This window comes from Thermobia domestica, chromosome 12, assembly GCF_964235325.1.
Source record: "Thermobia domestica chromosome 12, izTheDome1.hap1.1, whole genome shotgun sequence".
Taxonomy (NCBI): Eukaryota; Metazoa; Arthropoda; class Insecta; order Zygentoma; family Lepismatidae; genus Thermobia; species Thermobia domestica.
Window position 1 is genome coordinate 2,692,687 of NC_137465.1, and position 24,013 is coordinate 2,716,699.

Genomic DNA, 24,013 nt, shown 5'->3' on the forward strand with positions numbered 1-24,013 from the left:
ATTTCTTAGTTGAATTTTGCTACACAATATTCGGCGCTTACAATTCTGGATGTTCTTTTAAAGATGCAGTGCTTTCACTTGTTTTCACAATAATAATTTTCGATCTGGCTGTTTAAATTTCTATAAACAATTGTACGAGTTACAGAAGGAAAAAATGTAGATTGAATAGACGAAAATTAGGATCTCTGGCAGTTAGTAAGAGAGGAATACGTGGAGTGGAGAGATTGACAGCGATCTTCTGATGAATTCACCTTACAGTAATGAGGGTTATTCAAGTACTGCTAAACAAATACTCTATTCACTGTTCATCTCTTAACGTACTGTCTGTCTAGAGTTCAACTCTGCTTGCATCAACTTCAGTGGAATAATTTTATATTAATAATCATTTGTAATGAGAAGTATTTCATTGAGATTTATTAGAAGTAGATGGCTTGTTAAAGATAGTTTGGAGGGCATTACCTCAAGATAGTTTGGAGGGCATTACCTGAGCAGACGGTTCTACCAAATTTTGGTAGATTCCTTACATTTTCAGGTTATGTTAGATCTTTGTGTTTCTTTTAGCAGAGCATGCATCTCCAGTACTACTCGCCGATTGACTTCAGGAGGGTTTAGTATAGTACAGTGTGGATATAAGGCATAAAAACTACACTGCATAAAACACGAATCAACTTGTGTTAGGTGACCACTAAAAATCACGAATGGCACCTAACAAAGCCAACGCAGGAGCGCAGTAGGGGGTCTGAGGGGGTGCGTCCGTAGGGAGCAGGCGCGTCAGCGATGTGGGTATACTCATAAACGAGGATAGTGGAACAGCACACTTACACATACAATATGTTCCCTATCACTCAAAATTCATTTATTTTTCAATATAGTCTACACTGACAGAAATTACCTATATTCACCCTCGTTCCTTCACTAAAGATGTTTCACATCGTGTTTTACCATTTTTCTAGAACCGTCTGCTCGAGTGAACCCGCTTGGAGATAATAAATTCTGATAAAATCTGAGGAAGAGTGAAAAACCTGTCATTATTTTTATTACATGTCGCTATCTCACAAGAGAAATATAGCATTTTTAGCTGATAGGATTAAGAATCTCATACATATCTAACTGGATAATTTTAATCACTAATTGCGTGTGGATTTTTTCTTAAACATTCTTTGTGTGTGTGTGTGTGTGTGTGTGTGTTAAGAACCGTGTCTTTCTGGTACTACAGTATTTTAGATAAAGGCATGATGATGTCAGACGTTAGGTGTAATGAGGCAGTTGATTACCTCTGACGTTCCATGTGGCATTTCGATTGTCAGTTTTATAACAGCATGTGTTCGTGAGGAACAGGAGTTACTAAGTTTTGTAGAGAGGCACGCGTTTCTGATATTGAGCACAAAGTGTGGCAAACGAAGGGACAGTTAACATATTCAGATATGAACATCATGGTGATGGTGTGAAAGAGAAAAGTGAGCACGTCGAAGATTTTGAGTTTGTTCAAGTCCTCTACTACAAACTAGTTAGTTGTCCGTAATTTCCTGAAGGCAGCGTCGAAATTGTACAAACCGTAAATGTAGGTACGGTAATCGCAGTGAATGTATTAAGAAAGGAATTAATCTAATGTAACGTAGTATTAATAATAATAATAGATTTTATTGCAGAAACACCTGAGAACATCAGATGTATTACAATCGTCAGAAATAGATAGAAGTTGAAAATTTTAGGGTTACATATATAACATACCATAATATAAACAAAGATCATTGCATAAGAGACGCAAATATTTTAACTATCAATTTTGAGTTCAAGACATTCTTCAACACTATATATACAATTATTAATAAGTCATTTCTGTACTTGTTTTTTAAAAGCCAGAAATGGAAGTTCTCTTAAAAATATAGGAAAAAAATTATAAAATTTAAGTGACACATTGCAAAAGGTCTTTTCTGTCTTACTATATTCACATGTAAATAATTCTAAACGGTTCCTGTTTCTAGTTTCATAAGTATGAGAGTACCCTAAGTCATTGTAAATATGATTGTTTTCCTTGATGCAAAGCAAACATTGGTATATGAAAATTGCAGGTACTGTCATAATTCCTAATTTAACGAAGCTTGGCCTACAGTGTGCACGACTAGGGAGACCGAGCATCAATCTTACATACATATAATATATAGCCTTTTGATGGAGGACTGATGGCCCTAAAGTATCGAGCCATAACTTAAATGACTGTGAATTTTTGCATAATAAACAGTTTTAAACCTACATTTAAACCTAATACCTTTAAACTTACGCACAATCTTAATCTACGTATTAGATAAACTTTACTAGCTCTAGATACTACCTTAAGGATATGGTCTCCCAATTCAAATGATTATCAATTAAAAACCCCAAAAAAGGAGCGGAATATTTTTTAAGTTCTGCATTCGAATTTTTTTTATTGTAGGTAAGCACCAAGTTTTTGATCTTATCAGTGAATACAAAATAAGTTGGAAGTACACCAGTCTTTAATAATATCTCAGGTGATGTTTAATATAGACTGAACTGAGTCTTTTTGTCGTGAGTTAACACAGATATTGAGATTATCAGCAAATAAATAACTATTAACGAAGGGTGAAGCGACGTTGTATAGAAGGTCATTAATATAAATAATAAAAAGAATCGGACCAAGAATAGATCCCTGAGGTACTCCGTGTCTAACACGCAATAGGTTAGACTCTTTCCTTTCATAAACAACTCTCTGATATCGTCCATTTAAATACGAATAAAGAAGTGACAGAGCTGCATTATCAAAACCATAGAATTCTAGTTTTTGTAAGAAAATATCATCAGACACCGTATCAAATGCTTTCGACAAATCATATAGTTTTACATTAACAAAGCCTATTTCCGGACGTAGTATTTAAACGCAAGACTGTGAAATCCTCCTGAAGTGAATGTGCTCTGAGGAAAAATTCTTAAGAAAAACTTTCAAAGATAGTGACAATGAATTGCCTGATAAATGAAAAAGTGAAGGTTTTTAAACCAGAAATTATTGGCACAATGGTCCTTCAAACATATGAATCACTTTTAATCTTATAACGATTAAGAACTTTGTCCTTCATAATTTGATAGTGTGGAAACAGGGTGTCTATCGATAACGAATGTCACGAAATCAGAAAACGGTCATGGAAGTCAAGAAATTTAGCTTTTGGATCACCATTATTATTATTATTATTATTTTATTTTTATTTTATTTTATTTATTTATTTTTTACAAATATGAGTGCAAACTGGAAAATTTTGTTCTGTAAAACATCAAAATTCATCACCAAAGATGTCTGTGGTCAGCTTTAAACGCTACCAAATCGCTAACAAAGCACGCTTCTATTGCATGCATGAAAATTTGGCCTAATTCGCTTCCAAATTCCCTCTTGAGAATGTTATGAAATTTTATGGTTTGGTAAAGAAAAGGTCACGAAATTTCATTTTAAGTTATTTTATTGGAGGTACGAGATTTAACAGAAGAAAAATTCTTAACATTAAGCACCCTTCTTTTATGAGTGCAGCCAAAGAGACCAGGTTGAAAAAGAGGTATGAAAAGCCTTGAAAGAGTTTGTGTTTAAGAAAAATGTATAAAGATGTAATGTAAGGTATGTTTTCTCTTTTAACTATATAATTTTACTTCTGAATCCATCCGTAAAAATTTACAGATTCTTCCTGTTTCAATAAATTGAAGTCGCAAAATATTCTTTGTGTACAAAGAAATGTTCCTTATCAAAATCTTACGTGAAGTAGATTAGTGTAAAGGGAGCGCAGATAATGTGTGAAAACGAAGGGTTTAAGAAGAAAGGGACAAGTTCTTGTGCCTATAATGAGTTGCATATAGTCCATAGTTTTACAATGCGTATTACATGTGATAAATTTCCATAATATGTAGGCAGTGTAGAGCAAATATATAGTAAATAAGATATTCGAGATGTGTTCTTTAGGAAATGCACTTATTCTAACAACTAGAATTTAATCGACCATTAGCAAAATACTATACCGTATATAAAATAAGTTTGCAGATAGTACTCAAGGGGCATTTGGCTCTTACTTCATGGAATGTTCATATGTCAGACCCGTGGTTAATCCTGATATAGTTGATATAAAACAAGACCATATGCTCACCACAAATGTTGGTTGTACGTAATAATAGTATTATTGTAGGAAACTTTCATTTTTTGCAATAGTGCCCTAATTTATTCCTGTAATATTGGGTAAAATGTAATGTGAAAATTCAAACTCTTACCTTGTATCCATACGACGTACGAGTTTGTGTTTTAAAATATGTACCCAAGTTAACAGTTTAGCAATAATAATGTGAAAAGTTTGCAGATTTTCTAACATCGAATATTTTTATTTTCTCGAATTCCAGCCCAACTGTCATGAGTGAAGTTTCCCCATTACACATTCGTGCAAGAAATATTTATTATTCTCTGTTGGTTTCACAGAACGCATTTTATGACAGTTCATTTGCAATGGATTTCTCTCACACAGATTTCATTAGGTATTAAGACTCAGTGCGGCAAATGTGGTAGAGCGTTCACCTCTGGTGCTTGGGGTCCCGGGTTCGATCCCAGCCCCCGCCAAGTGAACTTTGTGGTGGACAAACACCGTGTGCGTGGATTTTCTCGGGGTTCTCCCGTTTCCTCCCACTTTCTTCATTCCACCATTTCATTCATTTCTCATCATCACCGTCTCCTTTAGCCTAACCGGCATAACCGTGGGACGTAAACCTCAAAGATTTCATTTTTTTTCAGTGCGGCAAATGTGTAAATCCTTATGCAGGTGCTGTAGCTGGTTGTCCGTTAAGCCTTTCTATAGAACCGCAGGTGGTCTTTTAGCAGAAAGCGGATCAATCCAGATTAAGATTTACCTGAATAACGCTTTTGAGACGTTACTGAATTTAGTCAGAAAATAATTATCTCAAGAACAATAATGATGGGGACAGGTTCTCTACTTAACGTACTTTTGATTTTTTTTTTTAAATATTACTATTTTAAAATATTTTATGAAGTGTAATCACTTTAAAACAGAAGAAAATAACATTGAAAAACGGAATGATTGATGTCTGAATAGATGTAAAACAAAAGGGGAAAAATAATGTACGAGGATAAATCAAAAATTATTCTCAATGTTGACATAACTCGTTTTACATTGTTCATACTGACCTGACTTGTTTATTTTATTGTTATATTGTTGTGGTCATGCTATTTAAGTTTGGTCCTAATCCCTCCATTTGCCTTTTGTTGCAAATAGACAATGGCTGCTGTATTACAAGTTTGCACCGAAGAGGAATAACGAGCAGTGATCCGGCTTTGTGGTTGGAAGGTGTATAAGGGCCGCGATCCATCAAAGACTTTTGGTGCAATATGGGGAACATTGTCTTGCCGCAACGAAGTGTCTACGAATGGATTGAAAAATTCAAAATGTTTGCACGAGAAAGAGATCCAGACTACTATTTACGGCCACAAATGATAACAATATTGAGCGTACGACAACACAACATCTTTCAACAGTAGTCCTCGATGTTTGTTTCAAACTGGAGGCTTTAACGTGTCAGTAATCATTTCACTGTAACGCCTACTGTTTATTGTTGTGCTACTCTGCAGATAATGTTCCAGTATTGGGTCTTGTGAGTCCCAAAAAACGGTAGGATCAGTTTTCCTGCGGATGGTTGGGTTTTGAACTTTTTCTTACTGGGCGATTGTTGATGTTTCCATTTTTTTTTTTTTTTTTTCACGTGCGTAACACTTGTGCAAACATTTTTGATTTTTTCAAACCATTCGTAGACACTTCGTTCCGGGAAAACACTGTTCCCGTATTGTGCCGAAAGTCTGTGATAGATTGCGGCCCCTGATACAACTTCCGACTACAAAAAACCGGATCATTGCTTGTTGTTCCTCTTTTGTGCAAACTTCTAATGGAGCGGCCATGATGTATCTGCAACAAAAGGGAGACAAATGAAGGAATTAGGATCAAACTTTCATACCATGACCAGAACAACATAGCAATAAGATAAACGAGGACAAGTTACAGCTACATTGCGGATAATTTTTGACTTACCCTCGTAATTGGAAAAAGCTATCCAAAACCTGGTCCATGTGTACTAAAGTTTTATATATTTAGAGTGTGGTTGGTATGTAATCGTTGTTGTTGAAATGTTTATTCTTTATCATTTGTACGTCGTTATTTACTTACTGTTACTTAAAATATTCACGCTTTAGCGATCGAGAGTAAACATAAGACGAGCTGTCGTGCTACGTTTTGTTAACTTATTCAATAAATGTTACCTTCGTTCGACGTGAAGATATTTCTTAATGACTATTATATTATACACTGAATGCTCTACAACTGAATTATAATGATCTAATAGAGCTTAGTGGTAAAAGCTTGTAATTAAGGTTATCAGATTTACACACCTCTTTGTATTGTAGATTAATAATTTCGTAAGTTTTTAAGTTTAACTTTTATATTTTGTGGCGTGAATCTCGAGTTCTCTTCTTAAATTATTTAGTGTTGATTATGAATAGGTATACATACAACAAATTGACTAATTCAACGTTTTCTTATTATTTGGATTTCAGATTCCAACAACGATTACTAGAATTCTGTTGAACCATTTTAAATGGGACAAAGAGAAGTTGATGGAGAGGTTCTATGACGGTGACCAGGAGCAGTTGTTCGCTGAGGCGAGAGTTGTGAATCCTTTTAGGAAGACAACTGGTGGCAGAAATAAAAATTCAAAGGTAACAGCACACATTTCATCTGATACTGAGGTTCTTCATTGATGTATTTCGTAGTTTTCTCACAATCACAACAAACAAATTTCGGAATGGCGTTTTTTGGTCTTAAGCTCCAGCGAAAAGACTCCCTTTTGTTTAAAGCTGCTTCGTCAAGGCTTTAAACCTTAAGAGCTCAGCCCCTAATTAAGCTACGAAGATAATTTTGGTATCAGTGTGTTCCTGAAGGATGAAACTTGCCGCTGATATGCATTTTATTTAAGTTGAGTGTACCACGGCTGAGTGGGGGAGGGTCAAGTTCGTTTTTTTTTTTTTCACCAGGTTTCTTCGGGGCATTCTCTCAGTTATAGTCATAAAAATTAGTATGAGAAGCAATGAAGTAGTCCACTACACGCTAGTACCCTGCAAAAGTACTTGTTGCTTATATGGGGGGGAATAGAGGAGGGGCAAAGTTAACCAATTTTTTGAGCTTTTTTTTTAATACGTAAATTACATTTGAAGCGTAAAGGGAAAGAAAGAAGGAATGTCACAAAACTGCATTTTCGAGAAAACGGCGTTTTAATATTGAAAACCGTGTTAAAAAAAAATAGGATTATTAAATCTTTCGCCCCTTTTTACATGGATATTTCTACATCTAGGCATGCATGGCATATACAGTCTAGTACCAAGAGTCGCCAACAAATAGGACAAAGCACCCGAAAAAGCACATACATGGACATTTCTTGTTTTTTCCCTTTACCCTTCATTTATTTCCTGGTCGGTTCCATATAAGGCAAGATTTCTTCTTCTATGAATAGGACGGGAATCGCACAAGAGTTACGTTGTGAAATCTCTGATCCATTAGCTTCCCAACGATGTATGAATTATGACTGTTAATTAGGAAGGTCACCAGACCGACAACGTGAAGGTCTGCAACAGCCCTTTCGAAAATAATATACAGGGTGTTTTTATAGGAAACTTGTTCTGAATTTCGATCTCGCTTTGTATTGCAGCAGTGGCCGTACATTTTTTATATTATTATCACACGTGTATTTGCGTACATATCAGCTTCATTTTGTCAGCGTAGGGTGACTGTAAGGGGCCCCAAAATTCTATTTTTTTCTTACTTTTTAGGATTTTTTGTTCTACGAATAGGGCGCGAATGCCACAAGTGATACCTTGTTGGAATAAGCGTTCCAACAAGGTATCAGTCTTTACCCTGAGATTAGTATTAGAGGTGTCACCACGGCCCCCCACGTGAAAGTCTACGATTTTGTTCAAATCTCTGCCCGGTGTACAAAGGTTAATGGATATTAAATGCTGGGAAAAACATCTTGTGCTCTCATCCATGTTTTTTTTAAATAAATACATATATAAAGTTTCATGAACATTTTATGCTATAATGCTGAAAGGAAAGAATTTCTGTGGTAATTGATTGCTATATTGATATTAGAATACTTGTAACATTTAGCGGACAATTAAAAATCAGTTTTGTGGTAAGGTACTGTAGTTGCCACCATAGTAATCTTTCAGTTACAGTTAGAAGAGGGTAGTTATCAGAACTAAGCATAATGTTTCAAAGAATCAAGGAGCAGATGTCGTACAGAGTGAAAAAGTGATTAACTGGACTGGGACTCGAACCCGGGACCTCCGGCATTCCGTACCGATGTGTTAACCACTGCGCCAGCCAGTCCGTTTTCCGGAACTGCTACTCACTCTCAATGTCGGTGCTCCACTCGGGACAGATTTTTTTAGTAGTGAATAGCACACCACAGACCACTGGGGGCTGTGCTTAGACAATCACTGTGTCCATATATTGAGCACCTATGAAATGCACAGCAGTGATCTGTGGTCAACCCAGGTGGTCCGAGTGGAGAGTGAGTGGCTGTTCAGGGAAGTGGATTGAATGGCGAAGTGTTTAACGCTTCAGCATGGTATGCCGGAGATCCCGGGTTCGAATCTCGGTCCACTCAGTCACTTTTTCGCTTTTTGTGCGTTACAGAATTCACATCTACAAAGAATTTGGTGTGTTAAAAAATCAGTTGTTTCCTCTTTCGTTAATGTATATATGCAGATGACGTGGATGTGTCAGGGTTTTCCGCTTCTCTTTACTCAGGGTAGGTAACAAAAGGTCGATCTCCTCTTTACTTCCATCATTACGAAGAACAATTTTCAGCAGTGAATAGCACATATTTACTACAAGATGTGAACATAAATGGGAGACATACAAGTAATGTAATAAATTCAAGAAACAAACACCTAATAAAACAAGTTTAAATATCAGCATTTAGTTTTAATAATAGTTTTTTAATTATTATTATTATTTTAGGACGTCGTATCTTTTAAATTTCTTTTTCTTTTTGAGTTACTTCGAAGTAAAGCAAGACCAAACTCAGTTTAAAAGATCCCACAATACACTGAATGTTTATTTTTTTGTTTTTCAGCAACAGAAAAGAACGTCAGCCACTGAGGAATGTGAGATCTGCTTCAGCAACCAGCCAACATCTGTAAGTTGCTCTAATCGTTAACTATAGGTGTATTCATTCATAACTTCTATCTTATTTTTTGTGTAACAAATGACAGAACCTGTAGTGTCAGGGTGTCTATCGGTCACGAATGTTACGAAAAAGTCACGAAATCAGAAAACGGTCATGAAAGTCACGAAATTTAGCTTTGGGGTCACGATTTTTTTTAACTGTACAAATGTAAGTACAGATTGGAAAATTTTGTTCTATAAAACGTCAAAATTCACCACCAAAAATGTACATGGTTGGGTTTAGACGCTACCAAATTGCAAGCAAAATACGTTTCTGTTGCATGGATGAAAATTCGGCCTAATTCGCACCCAAATTCGCTCTTGAAAATGTTAGGAAATTTCATGATTTGGTAAAGAAAGGGTCACGAAAAAGTCACGAAATTTCATTTTGGAATTTTAGTAGACACCCTGTAGTGTTGGCTCACATCTCTTAAATTAATCTCTCAACATAGTATTGAAAGTTTGTTTTCTACACTATATAGAATTTCCATAGAGAAAAAAATAAACATGTTGATGCTTTAGTAGGAATTAGTAGTTACTGTAATATTATGTTATTCGTAAAAATTTAAAAGTTCGTTATTCTCATCCTTTTTAACCTTAAAGTGTCGAGATTTTGTAGAGAGCGAGTCATGCTTTTCGTTGTTGATCAGCTTCTTAGCCTTTTCCAACCTACTCCTGCCTTCTTTCGACCTTTTCCGTAGCTCAATTGAAACTCAACAATTTTACTTTCGATCTTTTTTTTTTTTTAATCTTTCTTTTTTTCTTTCTTTTTTTTTCGTAGATCATCCTTCATTATTCATTCTTGTAACGTGGTCCGGCCACCTTAATTCTATTTCTTCAACATACTATTATAAAGATTTCACTTTTAGATAGGTTCATTTTTTATTTCTAATTCTATCGGTTTGCGTTAGGTACTCATCTCATTTTAGGTACTTTATTTCCACTAACTGAAATTTTTGTTTCTGTCTTTTATTCAGTGTTCACGATTTCTTTTATTTATTTCTTTTATTTGTTTCTGTCTTTTATTTAGTGTCACGTTGTTCGATTCCTGGCTATACGAGATTATGGTGAAGAGCATCGTGTCCGTAGGTTTTCTCGACTTTCACAATTAATAACAATTAATAAAATCGCTAACAATTAAAAAAAAGTTTCATTTCGTCTTTTGAGATTTCGTTTCTCAGTAGATTTCCAAACTGTGTATGTGAATTCAATATCGAAACCGGAAGTAGTAAATCCATAACTTCAGGTTACAGTAGAGGACTAACGTGGGAGATAGAACGTGTTCATCGCATGTTGACTACATAATCAAAAACAGTGTGTTTCGTTATCTCTTACAATTATTACTACGTAGGAATCAATCTTAATATAAATAAAGTAGAGAGTTTTTTTGTGTCTGTGTGCGGCCTGGGGTCCAGACGAGTGGACCGAGAGTTACCAAATTTTTGTCACTGGTACCTTGGTCCAGGCCCAGACTAAGACGAAGCGTTTTTTCTAAAATTCCAACCAGGGGGGTCTCAGGGGAAGGCGTTTACCGGGACATGTAAAAGTAGTAGAAAATGACCGATATTAGTGTCGAAATCATAGTTTTCGCGGTCGCTGAGATCAATGTTGAAACTCCGATCGCATTAACTTCCAAATTCATCCTATTTGGCTGCTGACCGGGGGTCACCGGGGAAGGGGGATACCGAGACATGTAAAAGTAATCCAAAATAACCGATATTAGATCAAATCCATAGTTTTCGCCTTCGCTGAGATTAATCGTGATATTCCTACAGGCGTTGACTTCCAAATACGGCCTCCCTTTGTTTTTTTTTTTTTTTTTTTTTTTTCAAAATTGGGGGTCTCACGGGGCGTGTACGGGGTATGTAAAAGTTGTAGAAAATGACCGATATTTTTTTTCCTTACGTTGTTGTTTGTTTACATAGATATTTTATCTGACCCATGCGAAGAATGGGTATTTCAACTAGTATTCAGTAAAACTAAGATTAAATCTGTTCTTAGATTCCGAATCCTTCTATTCCCTTTTTACTCTTCAGTTGAGTTGAGTTGATTTTGAGTTTAACGTCCCGTTCAGCAGCGAGGCTATATGAGACGTGGACCTACTGATTAACGTGGAATCCGAACCACATGAGCTCCCGCCGGGAATCGAACCCGGGCCTCCCACGCCAAAGGCGCTTACGCTAACCGCTTAGCCACGGAGGAGCTCCCCTTTTTTACTCTATGCAGGCACGTAGCCAAGGGGGTGCCCGGACCCCCTTTCTTCGGAACCAGAAATGAAAAAAATTAAGGAAGGATGAAGCAAGAAACGAGAAAAAGAAAAATCAGTGCTAAAAATAAAAAGCTACAGCATGCTTTTGGTTACTCTTTTTTATGAGGAGATTTGTATTACTTGCATGGTGGCGAATGAGCGGGATATCCTGGAAACGTCAGGGACTTGAAATTTTTAGAAAAATTACGGAGTTTTCAAAATTTCTGCTACTAGTCAGGGAAATTTTAGGCTTTCGAAATTATAGTACTGTTCTGTAACAGTATGGATATTTTTTATCATAATTTTTCGTCATCGCTTCTCTGCAGAATCATACATGTTATTTCAAAAACAGTTTTCTACTGCTCCTTTAACCTGTCATTTGGAACAAACAGTAGTGAGAAAATAATAAAAAGTTGACGAAATAATAAAAACAAAAAGGAAGTTCTGTTAATATTTGATTCAACAGAGAAAAGAATGCAGATATTGTAAAATATTTTACAAGACATTATTGAATATGTACTTTTTTATAATAGTGGATATGTAGTTGAGAACATAATGAAAGGGAAATTGTTATATTTGAATGAACAAAGGAAGGAACATAAGTATTGTTAAATCTTTTTCAGCATTTTTTAATTCTTTTACTCGAGATTTCTTCATAGTTTGTAAATAAAGTACTTACTAAGATATCCTCATTTTATTTTCCTAAGAAACCAATATATGTTGCCAGTAAAACAGTTTAGATTGATCGAGTCCCTAGTGTGATGACCACAGTTTCATGTAATGGACCCACCCCCCTCCTCCCCCTTTACGAAATTTTGGCTACTTGCCTGCTCTGTGGGAATCAATATTAAAAGGAGAACGGGAAGTACTATTTGATTTCTACGCTTTTGGTTGTATTAGAGAAATAGTCTGAAACGGAACCTGTACGGGCGGCACTGAATTAAATTTTAACAAAATACTTCTCGCTATCTATTCCCATTTTACAGGATTGGCAATCAATGTTGAATCTGTAGATTTTTATGACTTCCTGTTTGAATAGAGGAAGAAATGTTGGGAAGAAAGCTATTCTTGGGACGCTCAATCCATATGAAAAACCCATTCCTGCGGGAGCTCATGTGGTTCGGATTCCACGTTAATCAGTAGGTCCACGTCTCATATAGCCTCGCTGCTGAAAGGGACGCTAAACTAAAATCAACTCAACAAAAACCCATTCCTCGATATCTCTTTCCGTTTTTGCTCTATGGCGACTATCGTTGAAACAGGAAGTGATCAGCGGGGGAGATGAAACCTATTGTTGGAACTTTGAGTTGTTTTCGTTTTCAGGAAACCGCTTGCTGTTATCTCCTACCGTTTTTGCTGTATGAGGATCAATATTGAAACCGGAAACTAGAGAATTTCTGCAACTTCCGGTTTCAGTAGAGGGATGGGAGTAAAAATGATATCATTACTTGAAACGCTGAATCAATTCCAAGAATCGATTGTCCCTGTGTGCTACCTTTTTTGTTGTATGGCGATCAATGGTGCTATGGAACCGGAAATGTTTATTTGGTACCACTTCTGGTTTGTATAGAGGATTTTCGGAGGAATTCTTCAGACGCTGAATCGAATAAGAAATCTGCTTCTGGGTTATCTCTGTTTTTTTCCTCTGATACATATCGACAGACAAGATTAACGGATAGAACTGTTCTATATGACCCTCATCTTTATGCACAGCATAGTTTGGAAGTCTTAAAAAATGGGAATATTTATAAAAATGGCACGAATTTTCATTAACAGGAACATTTCAAAAATTCTGCTAGCATACAATATAAAATCACTACACGCTTTTCTTTTCAGCGTTAAAAAAAAAAAATAATAAAAAAAAATTGCAAAACACTGCCTCACAAACTTGTTAAACAGTAACGTTCTCACTCATTCTGAAGAGTCTCCCAAGCGTTGGGTGTATGGGTGACGTTACATAATCTGCACTCGACTCCATCCGAACGAAAACCGAAGTTTTATAAGGTAGCCTTCCCCACAATCGTCATAAAATTATACATTTTTAGATAATAGATTACTTCTCTGTAAAATAATTTTAATTGAGCTAAATTAATTTAATGCACGATTTTTACAATGTCAGAAATCGGGTATTGTTATTGATACAAATTTGAACGAAATTTTCTCTTCGAAAATATTGAGTATTTTGCAGATAACAGGAGTTTTCAATTGATGTACAGTTTGGATTGCAAGTAGTTTATGGTAGACTTTTATAGAGTGCTTAGTGCATTTATATGTTGAGGTATAATATAATGTAATAATTTTGAACATCTTTTGTTTAATCTAGTTGATGACAGGCCTGGAGTGTGGTCACCGTTTTTGTACTCAGTGCTGGGGAGAATATCTCACAACAAAAATAATGGAGGAAGGCGTTGGTCAAACAATAGCGTGCGCTGCGCATGGCTGTGACATTCTAGTGGATGATCAAACCGTTATGAGACTAGTTAGAGACTCCAAAGTTAAGCTCAAGTATCAACATTTAATAACTAATAGTTTTGTAGAGGTAAGCAGCCACATTTTTTCTTCTTTAATTTTATAAATAAAAATGTTTTTATATCACATAGTATTAATTTTGGTAGATCTAGTGTCATATGGTAGGAAATTGTACTGAAGTTCAGTTTAGGTTTATAGTTAAGCGGATGTGCATCAGATAACTCATTGAAGGTTGCTAGTGATTAATTATATACAGAATCACCTTTTTAAAGTGACCTCTCTTTCTAAGTTCTAAACTAATTGACAGAAATAACTGAAAATTTTGTTCCAAGCAAATATCAAAAGGGGGAAAAGTTTGACATGCTCGACAATATCACCAGATTAGCACTGTTGCCATCTCAATACAAAGTTCGATTTTTCAAATAACACTACGTCAGTTTATTACTTATTTCAAATGTACATGTAAAACGAAACATTATAATATTACACTTTATTCACGGTTGCCAACTAAGGATGCTACAGTATGACAAATATCAAAATATCAGGTAGCTTTACAACAATAATAAGGCAACGGAGGTAAAGGAGGCTGTGCATATCATGAATAACATAGTGTCGGAAGCTATGACCATGATAGAACGAATTTAGGATAAATTTTGGGGGAAAAAAGTTACAAGAAATTGAAAACTTATTTTTTTATACAGGCTTTATTTCGAAAAGGTCTAAGATAAGTACTGTATCTAAGGAGTCAGATGGTTTCCTGCAGACAAAACAATCATTGACACCGGCAATTTGATAACCTCAAACCGTCCTGAAGATATAGTAAACATTGGTAGAGTTTGCAACACTGTGTAAAATGACGAATTTGTAGGGAATGTTTAAAATAATAGTTGCTTTCATTTGCATCAACGTATAGCATTACAGTGGTAGTATCTGGTAGTATTCAGCTTCATGTTGAATAATTTGTGAAATAAGTTAGAGTGTGAATAACAAACCCACTGGAGAAATTAATAGATAAACTATGTGAAAAACAGACCCACTGGAGAAATTAATAGATAAACAATGTGAATAACAGACCCACTGGAGAAAATAAAAAATAGGCGGTATCTGGTTGTAAGGAGCTGACAGGTGTTGTATCTTGTAAATAAACTGTAGATTCATGGCCTCAGAAACGAAAGCTTGTCATTAGATGTTGTTCTAGGCTAACAAACCGAGTCATATTTTTCCAACGTTCTGGAAGGCCATGAATTCCATCACGGTAGAACTTGGTCTACTGTGAAGCGAAGAAAGTATCAAGTGCATTTTGCACCTCTACTAGGGTTTTAAACTGGCGTCCTCTAAGGTGATTGTTCAAGGAATGGAACAGGTGATCATCGGACGTTACAATGTCCGGGGAGTATGGCGGATGTAATAGTTGCCCATCCAAGGCATAGAATAGTATCCCGGATCGTCATAACCACGTGGAGCTTAGCGTTGCCCTCTAACAGGAGGACCCCTTTACAATTCAGAAATGCTGGCTCCAGAGTTTTGAGTTTTTCTTGAACACGGCTCAACTGTTGATGCACAGTTGCATTGATGCTCTGACCAGCTGGTAACAGTTTCCGATGCACTATGCCACGAGAAGACCACCAGACACACAGGAGGACTTTCTTCTGATGCAGTGCTGGTTTCGGCTGTTTTAAAACCGGTTCATATAATCGACGCCGTGGAGCTTAGTACAGGACCCACTTCTCATCACATGTCAACAATATTCTGTCCAGAAATGGCTCCTTCTTCAGACGAGACAGCAAAGAAGTACAGGTGTCTGCTCGCGTTGCCTTCTGGCCCGGAGTCAAATCGTGTAAGACATAGTGCACGTAGTGCTTCCCAAGTTGATTTAGGTGCTGCCGAATGATTTCTCCACTCATACTGAATTGTAGTCCCAGTTTCTCACATGTCTAGCCACTTCATTTGTACGTGTATTGGTCTTCCGGCACGTGATGCGTCTTCGAGTGTTTCGTCACCGTTTTTAAACTTCGTTATACTGCTGCTGCACTGTCCGCGTAGTCACGACACCCTCACCAAAGCCCTGGCATATCTTCGCCTCGCTGCAGAGGTGTTTGACCCCATTTTGAACTCGTACAGCATACACGCCCTTATGACGCTCTGTGGAGGTTCCATGTTCACTCTGTCCTTACACAAGTTCACGGTGTAACTGAACTGCCACAACCAGGTAGTATGTTGGATATACTTACAGTAACAACTGACCTTCGTCTTATCTCCATTCACATTCAATTCACGGTGTGAGGGCAATTGAACACAGACGTCCACAAAAAGCGACAGAACTTTCTTGGTTACCTTTATACACTGGCTCTTTTCCTTAATTATCTGTCTTTTTTAGTCTATAGGGTACAACCATGGGACATAAAAGTAAGATTTCAATTTTATGTAAATTGAAGTTTTTTTTTTTTTAACTTTCGTATGTTAAAATCATTTTCTGTAGTATTTAGTTTATAATTTTCTTTCTTTCTTTTTTTATTTTTAAATTTATTCTCCAATTTTTTTCTGATACACAAATTGAATTCAAACCTATTGTATTAGACGATTGTCGCAGTATTGCCTAGCGCGGTCATTCTTGAATCCAATTAACCGCATTATACAAGGTATTCCTGTATTCGGGTTATTTAAAAAAAAAAAAAAAAAAAAAAAATGCGTGGCTATCAAGAATTACAAAGAAAGAAATGCAGAAGTCTTATTAAACGCTTGCAGGAACAAGGATTTAGAAGTAAATGCAGAGAAAACTAAATACATGGAAGTTCGTCGGGATCGTAATACGGCAAATTATGAATGCGTTAAAGTATCAAGTAATACTTTTCTATAAAGTAGATACTTTCAAATTTGTAGGATCAATATTAACAGACGAAAACCATATTCACGAAGAAATTAAATGTCGACTGAAAGCCGGGAATTCATGTTATTCAGTTCAAAATGTATTGTCGTCTCGAGTTCTGTCGAGGAATTTAAAGCTTAAATATATAAAACGATAGTCGTGCCTGTTCTGTATGGTTGCATGGTCGCATACTCTGAGGGAAGAACATAGACTGAAAGTATTTGAGAACAAGATCCTGAGACGATTATTCGGATCCAAGAGAAACTGGAATGGGGAATGGCGGAAACTTCATAACGAGAAACTATATACGGTTTACCAAACATTGTTAGGGTTATCAAGTCTATGATGCTCAGATGGGCAGATCATGTAGCCAGGATGGAAGAAAGTAGGAACGTTTTCAAAGTCTTAACTGGAAGACCAATCGGAAAATGACCATTAGGAAGACCTAGGAGCAGATGGGAGGATAATATTAAGATGGATCTCGCAGAAATAGGAATACAAAGTAGAAACTGGATCCAATTGGCTAAGGATAGAAGTCAGTGGAGAGCTTTTGTGAACGTGGCATTGAATCTTCGGGTTTCATAGGCCATAGAGTTGGTTGGTTAGTTAGTGACTTAGTTATCAAGAATTAGGGCAAAAGGATAACATCAAATAATAGCAATGGGAATTATGAGCTAATCACTTTTTTTTTCTAAACATCACTAGAAAGCTCAGCGCTCAGAAAGCTTGCTAGCTTGCTGTCATGAGTACTTTGTTTTAGTTTACTTGTAGTGTTGATGAATATTGAAGAGAATAAGTTGTTTATTTGAGATTGGCTTTCCTGCTCTTGACTTCCGTTAAAATAGATATGTATAATTTTAGCTTATATGTTCATTATTTAAAATTAACTGATATTACATTGCATTTATTTCTCTTGCAGTGTAACAGGTTATTGAGGTGGTGCCCGTCTCCTGATTGTAATAATGCTATCAAAGTTCAGTACGTGGAAGCTCGACCCGTGACTTGTAGATGTAACCATACATTCTGTTTCGCATGTGGTGAGAACTGGCATGATCCGGTCAAGTGCCATTTGTTGAAAAAGTGGATTAAAAAGTGTGATGACGACTCGGAAACATCTAACTGGATAGCTGCTAACACCAAGGTAGGTTACATGTTCATAGGATACACATACCTGAATTAAGTCTTGTTTTAACATTTCTCCCCTCTGTATCTCCGTAGAAACGCTCTTTTACACAATAGTACGTAGGGCTGTTTAGTTTACTGAACTGTATATATATATATAAAAATGTAAATGACTGTTTTTGACATACCCGGCCGATCTCGATCAAATTTTCAATATAGATGGTTCGGGCCTGGGGTGATTTTTATCATTTCACTATGATAAGAAGATACATAAAAATGATCTAAGTGACCGATATTAGTGTCGAATCCATAGTTTTCGGGATCACTAAGATGATTATTAACACTTCCGATGCCGTTTAAATCCAAATGCAGCCCCCATTACTACTCCTAAAGGAAGGCGGGGGGTGACATGTAAAAATAATTAAAAATGACCTATATTAGTGTCGAATTCATAGTTTTTGAGGTCCCTGAGTTGATTACTAACAGTTTTGGTGTCCTTTATGTCCAAAATGAAATGTATTCTCCCCGTGTGAAGAACGGACATTCTACTAGTAAAGGTCTAAAGATCTTACAGAGACAAACTAGGTTCACATTCCGAAAGTAATAACTTGCGACAGTTAGTGTTCTTACTCTCTTATATTTCACTTTCTATATTCTGGAAGCATCTTCAGAGAAATTAGTCCTGGGAGATAGATTTAGTTTAATTACATGCTTGTCTTGTTCTCCGTGTATTTAATGGATACTACTTTTCGAGTTTACTGTAAAATTTTTAAGTACTTTTCACACACTGTTATGAAATTGCATTTGCAGTAGTAAATACAATAGCAGTAATACTCGTTCTCAGTGATGTAATGCTAATATTTTAGGTGGGTATACGCTCCATCCTTTGTTACACAAATATATATACTGTATATACGGGGGTGGAAAAAAATCTAAAAAAACACTTCATACAGGATACATAAGTTTGGCCCCCACTGTACAACACGTGTTGCGGTTGCCGATCGTGCCACAAGACGTGGACTCATGAGCAGTGGAAACACGTAATGTAGTCCGATGAATCGACCTTCACCTTGTTTCCAACAACCGGTCGTGTTTACGTATGGAGAGCACCGTCGCAGGCCTATGATGCAGACTGTCTGCTCCCAATTGTAAAGCATGGGGGTGGTTCTGTTACAGTATGGGCAGTGATATCGTGGTTTTCTGCATGTCCCATCATAGCTCTGCATGGAATGATGAATGCTAAGGCGTATGAGGCCATTTTAGGGGACAAAATATTGTTCCCTGATGGTGATGGCATCTACCAAGATGATTTGGCACCCTGTCACGCTGCAAAAACGGTGAAATCATGGTTTGAGGAACATGACCAAGTAGCTATCACATCTCCCCTGGATCCCACAATCACCAGATCTGAACATAATTGACCCATTGTGGTCTGAGTTAGAAAGACGTGTTCGGTCTCATCACCCTCCACCAGCATCCCTTAAGGAACTGGAGCATGTTTTGGAGGAACAATGGTACAAAATTCCACATACCACGATTTAGGAGCTGTATACGTCCATTCCACGTTCGGATCCAAGCTGTTTTGGACGCAAAAGGAGGTCCCACACCATACTAGGTATGATTTTCACACTTTCGCAAACGTTTTAGATTTTTTTTGTGCAACCCGTGTATATATGTATACTGTATATATATATATATATATATATATATATATATATATATATATATATATATATATATATATATATGGTGTTTCATAATTCATATTACAGCGCTTGTTGATTGAAACTAGACACAAAAACAAGCAAAAAGAAAGTTTATTATACTGTAGTCGAAAGCGGCGTCCTTTTCGAGGTACGGGCGCAGGAAGGTGCAGAAAATTGAACTTTGAGCATTAATAGCTCAGACTAATAGTATTAGAAGAAGCGGTATGGTGAATTTCAGATGAAACTATACGTGTATTTTCGAAAAATACCACATTCCAGATGTTCGGGAAATTACGCAAAATTTTATTAAACCTTGCTCCACTTAATCCACAATTATCTATGAGACCTTCACTTAATTTGTGAAATTGTGTACTTACTTTCTCCTTAGTCTTAAATTTTTTATTTCGTGACAATACTGGGGTGGTTTCCTCTGAAATTCACCACAATGCTTCCTCTAACGCTTTGCGCTATTAAGGTTCGAACCAGCAGGATATGTATATGGTTGTACTTCCAATTCGAGGAAAATTTATGGCTGAAATAACCCCTGATGCCAGCTCCGAAGTTGTAGTCGGTAGTATCCATATACCCATCCAAAACTTTTTCCCAATAATTTCTTTCGGGTCGAGGCTTAAGTTTCCCGCAGGAGGAATTCAAAAAGAAAAAAAATCACAAACGACAATCTTACCGAGCGAAGTAACTCAATAGCTAAAGCGTTCGCCTCGCATTCGGGAGGTCATAGATTCGATTTCCACTGCCGACCATCCTGACTGGGTTTTTCTCAGTTCTACCAGGCAAATGCCGGGATAGTACCTACTAAACAGGGCCTGGCCGATACCTTCCCAAGCCTTTCCATTGTTATTATTGTTGTTAGGTATCCAGTATAAAATGACCTCTTAGCTGTATCTGGTGATTGTTAAATAAATGCAATAAAGTATAATACAACAATACACACCCTAGGAAAAAGTGAAAAATAGATAAAGACAAAAATGTTCTTCTAAAAATTTTTCCTAACGGAAATAAAGTTGTAAACTAAAAAATGGGAGCTTTTCCTTTTTTTAAATACAAATTTGAATTTTTAAGAGTTTTTAGAAATTAAAACCGAAGAAGCAAATAAGAAAACCCACAAGTCTAGCTATTCTAGGTAGATTACAATTTCCGTGATCACATATTTTCTCAGATAATGAAAGGTGTTCCATCACTGCTTATTAAATTTTTAAACCTTGAGCACACTGTCAGACAAAATTATTTGAAAGGACACTGCCCGAATTTATAAGCTGATGTGCTATTCCACCATTCACTTAATCTGTCAAAGAAAAGCTTGGAAAGAACAGTGAGGATGGCCGGCTATTAATTTTTTAAAAATACGCACAACTGTTTTCAACTAAATTTAAACCTGGCGCCGTTCACACAGGCGTAAATTCCTATAATAATAATAATAATAATAATAATAATAATAATAATAATAAAATCGATGAAGATGTTGTGAAAACCCCTTTGCAGATCAGTTATCTTAAGACATGTTTTTGTTTATTGGCACCACACAAACGTCGGAATAGTACCTAACTTATAGGCCCCAGTTAGTCTCCTTTGCAATGTCTTTAACGAAGGACCTTATCCCTCTGACATCTTCGTCATCAAGCCGGAGATGTAATAACAACCTTTATAATGTAAAATAAACAAATATACTTACATAGCTGGCAAATTAACTTTTTCTTTGGTTTTTTCTTCCCAATTTCTTGATATCTTAGCTTTTACATTTTCGTCAACGGAATTTCCAAGCTATTGAGTCTTTTTCTTTTTAACCAATTTTCTAACACCTTCTTGGACATCTTGCAAATTGTGAAGCAACTTTTAATTCGTCAACCCACAAAGAACGTTTAATACTAATCGTAAGTACTATAAAGTATTAAGCAAATATTTTCTGCTGCGGCCGTTCTCAAAGTGAAGTTCGGGTACTACAAGTGACGGCTCTACTGAAATGTTGAAAGATTGTGCTGTGACATGCTCATACGCTAGATCTTTTCTGACTTTTGTTTCGTACCTCCTCCTGTTAACAAATTTTCTTCAAATATTTTTTATCAACGAAAACGAAACAAAGAAAAATGTTTATTTTTACTCCATCTTTTTGTTGTTGTTGTTTTGCCCAGTAGGTTGCGGAGAAACTACTACTATAATAGTACTAGCTGCTCAATATTTATGAAAATCAATCGCCATTTTCTTTGATGCCAATTACAGCTACAAATGAGCAGTACTAATCCGAAATTCGCTGTTGTATTTGATGGTATTGGGAACGATAGTGAAAGCTTCAGCTAGACCAACTATAGGTCACGTTGTTCTGTTATTTTTGTGAGGGCCAACGATTTCTTGGCGCAAATATGTTCATTTAATTTCCTCTTAACCCTTGAGCTAAAGTAAAAACTCATTTTTTTCCGAACTTTCTTCCACGGTTGGAAAGGAACTGGTTCTATTCCGTATTGCCTTGCTCAAATTGTATCCAATAGGTAGACTTTGTATTTGTATCAAAGTGGGTGTGAAAGCTGTGGTCATAGCAATGTCAAAACAGAGAAACTTCAATGTCACCACCTGGATATATGCCCTACTCCTTACCCTCCTCACCACTCAACCCTATCTCCCACCGATCTTTAGAAACAAAAGAGTTTTTAAGAGTTTCCAAAATAATAATAATAATAATAATAATAATAATAATAATAATAATAATAATAATAATAATAATAATAATAATAAATAAAAAAATAAATAAATAAATAAATAAAATAAAAATAAGAAACAGCTTGGCTTTATTTTATTACTAGCGTTATGCCCATTCTTTGCACGGATCAGGTAAAATATTAATGTAAATAAACTGAACAACGAAAGAACAATTAAGAAACATTTCTAAAATTTGCTCTATTTTGTGTGAATGTATATCCAACAACGTAGATGTGTTTTCATTGGGATGGCCGGTGGGGACTGAATTTGAACGTAAACACTATCGGGAGTGTCACTATACATCTAAGAGATCCCGATAAATATGGATTCGACACAAATATTGGTAATTTTCTACTACTTTTACATATCCCGGTAAACGCTCCCTATGACTCCCTGGTTCCAATTTTCAAAAAACAACGCCTCTGGCCCCCAGCCGATGGCAGCTGTATTTGAAAGTCAACGCCAGTGGGTGTATCACCATTCATCTCATCGAAAGCGAAAACTATGAATTTGACGCTAATATCGGTCATTTTTGATTATTTTCACATCTCTGGATGATCCTCTATTATGGCTCCCGTTCCTTAGCTGATAGAGGCTAAATTTGAAAGTAAACGCGATTTTGAGTTTCACCATTGAACTCAACGACCCCTTCAAGTATGGATTTCACACCAATATCGGTCACATTCGATTATTTTTACATGTCTCCGTAACTCCCCTCCCCGCAGGTGAACCCCGTCCCACATGCAATGGTGACTGAATTTGAAAGTCATCGCTAATGAAATCACCATTGATCTCAGCGACCGCGAAAACTATGGATTTAACACTAATATCGGTCATTTTCTACTACTTTTACATGTCTCGGTGTTCCCCCCGGCAACCCCCGGCCCGCAGCCAGATAGGGTGAATTTGGAAGTTCATGCGATCGAAGTTTCATCATTGATCTCAGTGACCGCGAAAACTATGAATTTGGCACTAATATCAGTCATTTTATACTACTTTTACATGTCCAAGTAAACGCCCCCATCAAACTCCCCTGGTTCGAATTTTGAAAAAAAGTTTGGCCTTGGTCTGGGGCCTGGACCAAGATATCCGTGACCTAAATTTGGTAACTCTCGGTCAACTTGTCAGGTCCCCAGACCGGTTCCGGTAAACGGCCCCTGATACTTCTTGGTTAAAAAAAAAAAAAAACGCTTCGTCTTGATTTGAGACCTGGACCAAGGTATCCGTGACCAAATTTTGGTATCTCTCGGTCAACTCGTCTGGTCCCCAGGCCGCACACAGACAGACAGATACACAAACAAACTATTTTATTTATATTAGATTAGATAATGCCAGATGTCAGCTTTCAAAAGGTAAGGACAGAGCATGGGACATCTTGAGGAAAAACAATTGCAGGTTCAGAGTGATGCTTTCCATTATAGAAGGGATTCTCAGAAAACTCGACTCCTACACTCCAAAAATCGCAAAGTTTTTTTTTTTTTTTTTTTTAATTAGACATCATTCGCCACAACAGCGTAACGACCAACTGTTCATTGTTTTTTTTTTTTTTTTTTGTTCTGAAGTACAGTACATAAAAAATAGTTGTTTTTCCAATTAAGTCAGTATACTATGAATCGAATGTAGC

At 36.5% G+C, this 24,013-nt stretch overlaps 1 protein-coding gene across 1 annotated transcript in view; it reads left to right on the forward strand.

Annotated features, from left to right (window-relative positions):
* Positions 1 to 24,013, forward strand: part of ari-1 (E3 ubiquitin-protein ligase ariadne-1) — a 53,349-nt gene that overhangs the window by 1,525 nt on the left and 27,811 nt on the right. The window contains exons 2-5 of the mRNA XM_081733387.1: positions 6,599 to 6,760; positions 9,178 to 9,240; positions 13,841 to 14,056; positions 17,772 to 17,993. Coding sequence (XP_081589513.1) covers positions 6,599 to 6,760; positions 9,178 to 9,240; positions 13,841 to 14,056; positions 17,772 to 17,993 — 663 coding nt within the window. The remainder of the gene's footprint in view (positions 1 to 6,598; positions 6,761 to 9,177; positions 9,241 to 13,840; positions 14,057 to 17,771; positions 17,994 to 24,013) is intronic.